The sequence below is a fragment of the Schistocerca nitens genome, chromosome 2, assembly GCF_023898315.1.
Source record: "Schistocerca nitens isolate TAMUIC-IGC-003100 chromosome 2, iqSchNite1.1, whole genome shotgun sequence".
Taxonomy (NCBI): Eukaryota; Metazoa; Arthropoda; class Insecta; order Orthoptera; family Acrididae; genus Schistocerca; species Schistocerca nitens.
This window is the reverse complement of record NC_064615.1, coordinates 628,253,751-628,266,358: the sequence shown is the minus strand read 5'-3', so window position 1 is coordinate 628,266,358 and position 12,608 is coordinate 628,253,751. Positions and strand designations below refer to the sequence as shown.

Here is a 12,608-nt window from a genome sequence, read left to right as displayed (position 1 = left end):
GCCTTTATAGTCCCTATGAATGAAGAAAAGAGAATGACTGAGCTGAACATCGTGAAACAACTAGCCAGAGGTAATGGATATCACCAAAACGTTGTCAATAAATTAATACGGCAGAAACAGCGCGCGAATGCAAGGAAGAATACCGCAAATAATATTACGAGAGTCACAATACCATACTTCGGTGATATTTCGCAAAAAGTGGCTAACATTTTCAAACCTTTTAAAGTTGATACCGCTTTTCAGACCAATAATACGCTGCGATTTAAACTAAGAAATAATTTATAGCAAGAAAGCGATAAATATGAGAGAGCTGGGGTCTATAAAATTCAGTGTAACAAGTGCAAGGCAAGCTATGTAGGCCAAACTGGTAGGTCCTTTAAAGTACGTTACAAAGAACATAGCGATGGCTAATGGTTCAAATGGCTCTGAGCACCATGGAACTACTTAAACGTAACTAACCTAAGGACATCACACACATCTATGCCCGAGGCAGGATTCGAACCTGCGACCGTTGCGTTCGCGCAGTTCCAGACTGTAGCGCCTAGAACCGCTCGGCCACTTCGGCCGGCCGAACATAGCGATGCTTTCCTGCTTAATAATTTCGAAAAGTCAGCTGTAGCCACGCATATTTGGAAAACGGGACACCCCATGTTGGGAATAGATCAGGATCTCGTTATTTTACATAGACAGGACAAAGGCAAAAAGCTGGATCTACTAGAACAGCTGGAAATTACGATACATAGCGTGGATAATCAGAACACACTGAATGAACAGCCAACTGGTGATACAAATAACTTTTTCAAACATTTCACTGGTTTCTTTTAGTAAATACATTTTTAGCAATTGGCAGGGTACCATCATTTCATGATGTCCTTGGAACATGTATACGGTATATGTTTGTATAGACATCTCTGTGACTTCCTTGTTTACTTGGGCGTGAGCTCACTCGCATTTCAGTGTCGTGTTTGGTTACCTGGTGCGTGGTATCAAAGAAGACGCACGGGCGGTTTACGACGATAGAGGAGAGAGCCATGTGGTTAGATGTTGAGCACCATAGGCGACGCCATTTTAGAGTTTTTTATATTTTGACGACTATGTGGAGATGCACCTTGGAAGACACGGCTGCAACAAGCGAAGTAGCCACGATGTTTTAATTTTATTATCAATTTTATTGTGCCTGGTGCATGTTCCATTTTAGCGAATTTTAACAGGTTCTTTTACTTTTTATTATTCTGATGATGGAAGCTTGACTTACGAAACGCGTCAATCTTACTGTTTTACACTATAAACAAGTGGTTGAGCCGATATTTTTTTAACATTGACATTCACAACCGCGACCTCTCATCCAGTATGGATAACATCAAAAAAATATACAAGGAATCCTCCGCTATGCTCCGTACACTGGGTTGTGGAGTATTCGTGCAGATCTAGCAAGGATTACTCGCAACTCTGTCGACGGAACGAAACGGAAGCGTACCTCCTCGATGGAGGAGACGACCATCTGCGCCTTGGCGGAGGAGGCGTCGGCGGCGGCTTCGTTGAGCGCCTGCACGGCGGCGGCGGCCTGCTGCATCGCCTGCTCGGCACTCGCGATGTTGTCCTGCGTCGCGTTGCCCACGGCGGCCACCGCACTCTCCATGGCGGACACCGCGCTCGACGCCTTGTCGGCCAGGTCGGACGCCGCGTCGGAGAACGCGCTGTCCACCAGCGACTGCAACAGCACGGCGGACACGTCAGGCGATACCGTCACACACGTTACCACAGTGCACGCGCTCTCGCCTCAGCGCATCATCTAGAATTTTATACGTACGCTGTTCACACATGTGAAGCTCATACACAGTTTTGAACGTAACAGACATTGCCATGCCCTTTTGTATCATTATTATAATTATTAAATTTATTATTAGTTAAACGGACAAACAGATAAGTGGGAATCACACAGCCAAACACTGGCACGCCAAAAGTTTATTCAGGCCTTTTCCCAGGTTTTGACAGATCTAAACCCCATGGTTCCTACGCAGTTATCTTTTTTTCACATATGTTTTTCTTTCCAACTTCTCCTGTTGCCCCTTTTAGAGATGTCCATTCCTCTTCAACTGTACTGAGCTATTCCTTACTGCTGTATCTATAGCCTTAGAGAACTTCAAGTGTGTATCGTCATCCCTTAGTACTTCTGTAGGCCATTTCTTTGCTTATTGATTCTTCCTGACTAATCTCTTGAACTTCAGCCTACTGAGCATCAGCGCTGCATTGTGATCTGAGTCTGTATCTCCTTCTCGGTACGCCTTACAGTCCACTATCTAATTTAGGAATGTTTGTCTGACCATGATATAATCTAATTGAAACCTTCCCTTATCACCCGGTCTATCCCAAGTATAGCTCCTCCTCTCGTGATTCTTGAACAGAGTATTCGCTATTACTAGCTGAAATTTATTGTAGAACTCAATTAGCATTTCTCGTCTCTCATTCCTTGACCAGTCCCCATATTCTCCTCTAACCTTTTCTTCTACTCCTTCCCCCATAACTGCGTTCCATTCCACCATCACTATTACATTTTCATCTCTCTTTACATTCTCTACTTCCCTTTCAATATCCTCATATACTTTCTCTATCTCTTCATCTCCAGCAAGAGATGTTGACATGTATATCTGACCTATTGTTGTCGGTTTAGGTTTGCTATCGATTGTTATAAGAACAAAACTATCACTAACCTGATCACTGTAATATACTCTTTGCCCTACCTTTCTATTCGTAACGAATTCTAATCCGGTTATACCGTTTTCTGCTGCTGTTGATATTACTCTATATTCATCCGACTAGAAATCCTTGCCTTCTTTCCATTTCACTTCACTGAGCCCTACTATATCTAAATTGAGCCTTTGCATTTTCCTTGTCAGATTTAATAGCTTCCCTACCATATTCAAGCTACTGACATTCCACGCCCCGTGTCGTAGAACGTTATCCTTTCGTTGCATTAGCAAGTGCAAGTGCAAGTACAAGTGAACATTACAAGTGAAAACGAATCGGCACGTTTACGAGCAATTATCCGTTTTGCTTCACCTCATTATTCTTCGAGAGTATTTGAAACTTTATTCCCGACCAGTTCTCGTTTTCTGCAGTAGTAAGTACAGCACATGCCACACAGATAAACCATTTTTCTTCGCTGAAAGCAATTCAAAATATAGGTAGTCTCAGAACTTGCCAATTCGCTGACAACTGTAGTGCATCTGTACACTTAATCGCCAGTCATCGATAAGAACGCACACGTTCGTCATCGACCTTGTGGTCGGTGAAAACGTTGAGGACATTACAATGGGTTATGGCAGTTTTGGGCTACTGAGAGGTGGCGAAACGACATCTAATGTCTCCGGGAACGACCAATAAACATTTTGTCTGTACCAGAAGTTGTTCTCCGTGACGTGATCTATCACTCCTAAACGTCCCATGTAAGGACTTGTAGACATCCTGCACATGTTCAGTAATCAGAATCTTACAGTTTACAAACCTTAGCTCAAAACCAGCAATGAAACATTAATTAAAATTATGGATTAGTGCACGGTTTCACTTTCAGTGTCCTACGATCATTTGTGTAGTGAACGATAGCTGCACTTTTCTCTCTAAATTTTAAGGTTTGCGTTGTTCATTTCGACCACTGACATAAGAATATTTACTACGATGATAACAGTTAAGGGTTCCCTGGATGTTTTGTCGGCCAGTATTGGTCCATACAAGGTAATTTTGTACACACAAAAAATTACGTCGATCATTTCGATAGAGACCTTCTGCAAACGCGCCACATATTCTTCGAACATTTTGCCCTCTCTCTCTCTCTCTCTCTCTCTCTCTCTCTCTCGTTTTCCACACACAACACTGCCTGTAAATTACTGAAAACTGGTGTGCACGATGCCAAATATCACAAACAGTTACCTTTTCTGGTAGTTAATTTCCCCATTATCTCAGCATGCCAAACAAAATCGTCTCACGTCAAACGATTCGTCAACTTACCTTAATTTTGTTCAGCTGTGTAGACGTAGAGTTCAAAGCATCTTTTACTTTGGCAGCCATGGCGTCGTTAAATGCCTCTGCGCTGTTGAAGATGTTGTCTGCAACGCTCTTCGCAGCGCTTGCGGCGTTGTTCATAGCATTCGTGATCGCATCAATCATGCTTTCAATGCCTGAAGAGGAACTCTGTCAAAAAGCAACATATATCAATCATTGACTCGGGTATAGTTTACGATACTCTCCAGCAAAGTCACTTTCAGCTAAAGCATTACTTTATAGTGGAAACTAAACCAAAGACGGATGTATTAGATGTGCTTGAATCGCTAAGGAAACCTAATACCTAGTTGTGAATACTGAATATTCCGTTACCACGAATGAACATATACCAGATGCAGAGCCACTACTGTCCAAAAGGAACTCTCGCTTCTGTTTACAGTGATACTGCAGCTGCAATAGGCATTGCGTAGCAACATGCAATCGGAAGACCCTTGGAATTACATGCGTAATTTATATGGTGAAATAACATTTTCTTGCAGACATAAGGATCACAACTTTATCTTCGACAAGGATAGAAGCTGAAGTTACGAATTAAAATACAGTCAAAATTTGCTTATGCAGCGAGATAGCAAGACAAATGTGAAACTATAATTTATGTTAGAGTAAGTTATAAAGAGACATGTCGTAATTACTTACTTCGGAGCTAGTTGCGTTGTCCGCGGTGGTCGCATTACCCGATGAAGAAGCGGTAGAGTTGTCAGAGGTAGTGGCATTGGTCGAAGCGCCGTTGCTGTTCCCATTCACGGCGTTCTCAATACCTTGCTGGATTTCGTTTGCAACTGCTTCCGCACCATCTTTGATATCACTGATGATTTCTCCGATGTCAAAAAACAAGGGAGACGAAGACACCTAAAGTAAAGAAACGACAAATATTAAGTTTCTTTCAGGATAAGTGAGACATTAGGCTATGACAAGTATATCATTTACCTTCACGATATGAATTAAATTCGCTTTTCGTATTCTTTCACCCACTCTCACTCTTACATATGTTAACAGTAAGTTTTTGTTATTGGATATCACTAGATCTTTTCACACTTATTTTATTATCTTTATGTCCTCCTCAAGCTCAGCAAATTTTCCGTTTTGGCTGATAATTGCGAATTACAATGACATTCGCTGATCCCAACAAGTCTGATTAGTAAAGCTGTCAAATCTCAAAGTTTTCTCATATAAATACCAATTTAATGCATTTACTTTAACAAGCCCAACGACCTCGTAATATAGTGTTATGGCGGAGACCTTTAATCTAACTTCATCTGTTCACATAAAAGCAAATATACACATACATACTTCTGCAAAAAAATTTCTGACCTCAACAAGCTTGTCTTTCCATTCACTTTCAGCAGCCATTTTAGTAATGGGCTCGAAAACTAGTGTTTTCACTCTTACTTTGCTTTCACAGTGCCACGCCTTCCAGCTAGAATATTTATTGAGGTATTTGAAAACCATTGGCATAGTCAACTTGAATGTAGGATTTTAGGATTCAGGGAAACTGTTCAGCTTACAGATTGAGTCCGTGATGGTGTTACAAACTTTCAGCGATGATGGCGAAGGGTAAAGGTATCATTATGAGGCATGAGACCCTAGTCCAGAAACGACAGAGTTGAAAGTTATAAGAGAAAATTCTTCTGATATATCTGACAGGTGATCACTTCCACTGCAAGCTCTTTGCTTCCCGTATTTTGAGAGATGATAGTATGGACGTAAACAAACAAAAAATTGTCTGTTAAGCATGGGCTCTAAACAGTATAACTTGAACACTTCTGCATCATCTATACTGTGGAACAAATCTCTTTTACTACGAGCTCTTTGTCTTCCATGTTATGAGAAGTGTAGTCTGTCCAGTAAACATGGCTTCTGATTTGTATACCTTAAAAGCTATGAACACTTGTTCATCTTTCCTGTAGTGAAACAAATTTCTTCTTCTGAACATGTACTTATAGCTCTTAAAGCATACATTTTAGACCCAATGTTTATTAGACCTTTTTTCTAGTTTTTTTCGTATTGTCTTCTCCCAAAATATGAAAAGCAAAGAACTTCCAGTAGAAGAGGTCTGTTGTTACATGTATCAGATAGAAATTCCTTATACTTTTGTTTATGGACCGAAATTTCAAACTGACACATGTATGCTTCTCCATCATCCCTGAAACTTTTCACCATCATTACGGAATTACCATGCATATCTGCAACATAAGTAAGTTTCGTGTGAGCATATATTTTTTTGAAGAGGTACCTCTTTGTAACGAGATTAATTACCGTAACTGAGTAGTTCTTCTAGAGGAGCATCAGGCTTTTGTCACTGTAGCAATTGTTTTTTTCGGTCGTTAGGGAATGACATTTGCTAACTTCATACGTCTAAAAAGCAATTTCGTTTCTGGCCGTAGGAAGCTTTCGAGAACAAGTAATCCCATTAAACTCCTCTCACGTAGCTAGAAAAAATGGTTCATATGGTTCTGAGCACTATGGGACTCAACTGCTGAGGTCATTAGTCCCCTAGAACTTAGAACTAGTTAAACCTAACTAACCTAATGACATCACAAACATCCATGCCCGAGGCAGGATTCGAACCTGCGACCGTAGCGGTCTCGCGGTTCCAGGCTGCAGCGCCTTTAACCTCACGGCCACTTCGGCCGGCACGTAGCTAGAGAACTTGATCAACTAGAACAAGTTGTACATGGAATAGCAGCAAAATATGAAATATCATAGTTTATGGTAATTTGATAAGGCAGCTTTTAGTGAAAGACACACCGATGTGCTGAAACACTATGCGTGTTAGTAAAACTATGGAGAGTAACGCAGCGGCGATTCTGCGAGGCATGTCTCTGGTAGATTTTCAGTGGTACGTGACACCAGGTGTCTACGCAGGGTCACGCATTTCCCGTAAATTGAGAGCCGTAGGTTTGTGGGCTTGGAGGTGTCACCCAGTCGCATCCCTGGTTTGTTCCACTGTGTTCGTATCATGCGGGTTTGGTGGCCAATACATATCGTGAGATCACTGCCATCTCCCTCAAGCCATTATAGGGGAGTCTGGCCTTCTGACACGGCCAGTTGCCCTACTGAAAGGCGCTAGGGCCGTCAGGAAAGTCATGAAGCATGAAGAGATGGAAGTGATCCGTAATAGCATTCACTTACTGTACTTCGACATGTAATTATTACAAAAAAATATACAAAGCGCGTGTCTCTGCAGGGTTAACGTATTTAAATTCGTTTCACATTCTTGAATTCACCGCAATTCTGACTTCACGTACTCGTCTTAAGTAAGCATGTGTTATATCTTACGTTTGGATGTAAAACGGAAACTTTTTTTAAATAAGGGGAGAGATATGATTTGCAAGTTGCTGCATCAATGCAACGGACAGTTCCCATGTTAATTGTGTCATTGATCAAAGCCAATAATTGTGACGTAAATTTGACTTTAACTTTTAGAGCCACTGTATCTGTTGTTTCAGAGCATTCGGAATGGTGAGTAACTATAGTGCAAGAAGATATATCTTTATTGATAGACATAGTAAAGGATTCATTTGAACTGATACCTATAATCATACAGAATTTCTGCTAAAATGGCTACTCACCTACATATACATTTAAGAGAATAGTCTTCACAAAAATAGTGCGACGAGATCAAAACATTCCAGGTAGAATTACAATCGCCAAAACTCTTATAAAGTGGTTTCGCCATTGTGGTGATTCAGCGATTCAACGAAAATAATATAGAAACTAAACTACTAATTGTCAGAAAAAAACAATCTCATTCGGTGAGTAGACCATGGCTGAATCGTAAGCTTTTGGTTGCGAACACAACCAAAAGCTTACGATTCAGCCATTCTCCACATGTAAGGCGTTGTGGACATAATGCAATGGTTAGGATGGTATCGTCATATGAAAGAAAAGGTAACTGGCCGATTTCTGCGAATACATTTTAAGTGACAAACGTATGACTTAAAGTAACTTAGGAGGTTAGCTACCATTCTAGTATTAGTTTCAGAATTACTGCCATCTACACAAATCCACGTGTAAAGGTAACACAAGGACAAAAGCGTTTCCAGTTGAGTCATCTCATGTTACGTTCACAGCTGATACCGCTCGTGTCCTTGTGCTACGTTTGCACTTGGATTTCTGAAAATGGAAGTAATTCCGAAACGCGTCATGCATAACTTATGTTCAATAAACTCATTCCTCACCTACTGTATCATTTTACGCCACCTACCAATCTTAACTACAGATTACACATAATCAAATTTTAGATGATTGTGTTCACTGTCGTGCCAACGGTGTAGCTCTTGTTGCCAGGATGGAATTGCATCTAAACACCACTGGAAATGTCAACAATTGGTCAGCTCAGAAAACTATGAAATAACACGTCTCCTCTGGCACTAATTATTGCCGAATTTGAATATTACCATCTGGTATTGTCCATATTCGCAGACTAATATAGTCGCTACTACCCTACAGTAGTGTCCTGCAAAGAATCGGAACAGTTTCCGTTTCACTAAAAGCATAGAACCCGACTGGCAACCTTTTAGAACTTATATTTGTCGATCGTCAGAAGGAGTCGATGCGTTTTTATGTCATAAGTATCTGTACACTGTACTATGTGAGCTTCTCATAGTATTTAGTCAAATATGTGACAGTAGCCAGTAGAACAGCCTGTCGTGGTTTATTTGGTAAATGGTTGAAAACACAGCTAGCAGAATCGGCGCGCCCTGGGTGTAACATCTAAAATTTGTCAGGACGGTGAAGATATTAAATCCAGCAACAAACGAAGCTGTTGAGGCTGGTGTACAAAGATACAATTTATCATGGAAGTGGGTATTCATAATCCACCAACCCCAAGATATTAAGTTCGTACCCAGGATAACATATGGCTGAGTGTGAACCTCGTGCTACATACCTGCGCTACCACAGCCAATGCGACGACGATCACCAACTTGGAAGCCATGTTGTCTGAGGACGATTCGGTACAAGTGCAATACCTTGACGGTTGGGAGGTGTTTTATAGGCACCCACCGTCAGCAGTCACACTTGCTGACGTTAATCGCAGGTGTCTCTAACACTTCCGCTGCAAACAGTACCGCCTGTACACTTGTTTATTCAGGTGTTGGAAACGATAGTATACAAAACTCTCCGAACATCCGTAATGTTTCTCACCCGTTAGTATTGAAATGTGGAAATTCTGACTCGAAACAAAGCAAAGGGCAAGAACAGAATGTCTACGTTCAATTTACCACTGTACCACGAATACAGATATGTAACGTTGGATTATTATAACATTCCATTGCCTAATTGATCTTGTATTCCCCAGTTCCAATTCTTCAACAAGAAACGGGACACAACATTAATAAATCCCTGAAACATCCTAAGAAGTTGCCTAATGGTTTTTCATTGCCAGTAAAAAGAGAATAAAGAGAGTGTATGACGGTGCAAGTGAGCAATAACCTTAATGTATTCACATATTTATAATGTGATGAAAACAAAGTAAAGAAAATCTATCAGACAATTAGAATATCAGTAAATAACGTGAAGGGGATGAAAATGTAATAGTCTCGAGAATAGACGGAATAACAGAATTATTTGAAAATGCATACCAACTACAAAAGAGAGTAAGACAAGAGATTTTCTTCGATGGGGCTCCAAGAAGTTAGAGTGATTTTTTTTTTTTTTTCATTTCATGCGAGTAGGTGGAGCACACACCAAAGATGAGGCGATACAAAAACTGAAAAAATTGGATCCAAGCGCGCAAGCTTGTAATCTGACAAAACCTGAATAATAATAAAAATACGTTAGTTTATATTGAAAAGATGTGCTAAGAAGAGAGAAACTGGCAATTTGTAAACTGATATAATGAGTTCTAGTACCTGCCAAAAAAGCCATAGGACCACATGTAAGGACCTAGAACAGCTCAGAAAAGTAAGTAACATAGATTTTATTAAGGGAAAGGGAACCATAGTAGGAATGAAAAGGGCAGAAGCAGAAAGTCATTGCCAGCAGAAAGTCATTGTTAGCCGAAGAAATTCTTCCGCTTATCAATGAAATAAGGAAAGAGTCCCACAGTTCGCGAAAAAAAACTCACAGCATACGTTGCTTAGGAATAAAATTTAAATCATGCGCAAAGAATTAAGAGGATAATTAATGAAACTATGAGAATTTAAATAAGGTAACTAGAAATGCATAACAGAAATACAGACATCGTTTACATGAAGATTGGAGTTTTGGGAAAGTAACAATCACAGGAAAAAGGAGAACAAATGGATACAATACAATGGTGAACTTGTGTCCAAAAGCTGAGATAATTAAGAGGAGAATTGACGAAACTACTGAGAATTTGAGTAAGGTTGCTAGAAATACAGACTAGAAATACAGACATTGCTTAGATGAAGGCTGGATGTTTGCGAAAGTAGTAAGCACAGAAAAAAAATACAAATGAATTGATACATTACAACGGTGAATATGCGTCTAATAGCTGACACAGAAATAGAGACACATTGTTTGTTCTGCTGTCAGAAGTATGAATACTTAAAGTTTTAGAATTGAATAAGACTTTATATGCCGATAGCACACCACCTGATTATTTAAATATGTGACACATCCGAAGAATAGAAAGTCTCTACACGAAGTTTGATAGTTATCTATGCTAATGTGTACACAAACAGAAATATAAATCTAGAGCAGGTTGAAATACTATTATTTCAGTAAAATTGTAATTCAAAGCACGTTAATGGATTTAGGAATGAAGACAAGCCAGCGTACTATTTAGAGACTCTCGACCATGTTGACTGAAAGAATGGTATAGACTGTTTCCAGAAAGGGAAATAATATAACATTTCACAATATTAGGCAACTAGGCGAATATCTCGTCCGATATAAATGAAGTTTTTATTCTATTTAAATACCCACATTGTTGGAAAGGCTTCCTCACGACTACATTCTTTATCATACGGCTTGCTTTCTGTGCTGTTTAGTGGAGAGTTATCTAAGGAAACTGGAAGGAAGGGGACAGTGTCATGATGAACGTAACATGCTTTTCTGCACAGCTGATCTGTAATATGACCGTTCTTAGAAGGTAGATGTCCACACCAGGGTCCCGACGTGCTAGACATTTTAATCTTTCCGGAATGATTCTTACAGTGAATCCCTAATCAAAAATAAAAAAGTTCAGTTCATAGGGGAATATTACGATTTACAGAAATATGTTCTAGCGATAAAGTAGGAGCGGATAAATTTGAGAAGTACTATATGATGTCTAACATTTGTTACAAAACTATTACTCCTTTGCTGATAGTTACCACTAGATGTAATTGTGTCCCAAAATTCGTTAAAAAGTTCAGAAACAAGGCAAAATTCAATACATCGAAAACTATGTATTTTCACGTCGTAACGAGAGTCGAGTTAAAATCAGAAAGCAGGGTCGTCAGTGAAGTTCAGCGCTTAACACTGAAGCGCGTTTATTGCGAACACAAACGTACAGATAGAATAGAAGAGGTCAAGACGGAGACTGCTGATATTTACAGGGTGTAACGCTTTTTTGACATCATATGAACACTGATCCGAAAATCCTTTACGTTATGGTGGGTATGAAAGAATTTATTATTCATGGCACACAAACACTTATCAATCACAGTTACATCTATGAAGTTATGGCCGTGCGTTTCTAGGCGCTGCAGTCTGGAGCCGCGAGACCGCTACGGTCCCAGGTTCGAATCCTGCCTCGGGCATGGATGTGTGTGATGTCCTTAGGTTGGTTAGGTTTAAGTAGTTCTAAGTTCTAGGGGACTAATGATCACAGAAGTTGAGTCCCATAGTGCTCAGAGCCATTTGAACCATTTGAACATCTATGAAGTTATTTGTTATGAAGGCTCAAAAAGACACATTTACCAAACTGTTCGAAGTGAAATCTCCTGTCTGATGCATTTCCTGAGCCTGTGTTCTATACTTTACGGTGCCTTGTGGATAAGTCCTCTAGTGTTCCGTATTTAGTCGAATCCATTCTGTACATGCTCCCTCAGAACCGCGATATTATCGAGGTACTGGCGAACCATCACTGTGATGTGAGGTGGAGCACTATCGTCCATTTACCACCATTGTTGTATGACGTCTAGAGGTACATAATCAAGCGAAAGAACAGCATCGTTTCTGAGAAACTGGTGACATGTTTGTCCAGTAAGACGTTGTGGAAAGAAGTAGGGGGAGTCAAAACGATCATCAATGAATCTGCGCTACAAACTAGTGCAGAATTTCTGTTGATGTCTGTCTTGGTGCATTTCATGAGGGTTTTCATAACCCATCACGTGAGAAGCCAGGTTCGTTAGTGACTAAGGTACGTGCTAAACGTTACACATACTTATATAAATTGAAGCAGCAGAGGGAAAAGGGAAAGGAAAGGGAAGGAACTAATGAAATTAACTGCATCGTAAGTTTGTGCAGAATCAACGGCAACGAGTGAGAATGTATGCCAGATGGGGACTCTAACCCATATTCCCAACTAGGGCCTCCTATCCCCTGTCTCTGTCCGTGTTCTCCATGTTCGCTAATTTTAGATTCCCGCTGGAGGT

General features: G+C 40.3%; 1 protein-coding gene across 2 annotated transcripts in view; it reads right to left on the bottom strand.

Annotated features, from left to right (window-relative positions):
- Positions 1-9,081, bottom strand: part of LOC126236726 (uncharacterized) — a 56,908-nt gene extending 47,827 nt beyond the window's left edge. The window contains exons 1-4 of one of the 2 annotated variants that reach the window (XM_049946250.1): positions 8,951-9,081; positions 4,696-4,908; positions 4,006-4,188; positions 1,478-1,711 (exon numbers count right to left, since the gene is read on the bottom strand). In XM_049946250.1, coding sequence (XP_049802207.1) covers positions 1,478-1,711; positions 4,006-4,188; positions 4,696-4,908; positions 8,951-8,998 — 678 coding nt within the window. In that variant the 5' untranslated portion in view covers positions 8,999-9,081. The remainder of the gene's footprint in view (positions 1-1,477; positions 1,712-4,005; positions 4,189-4,695; positions 4,909-8,950) is intronic. The other variant, XM_049946252.1, reaches the window with a different exon arrangement.
- Between the last annotated feature and the right edge of the window lie 3,527 nt (positions 9,082-12,608).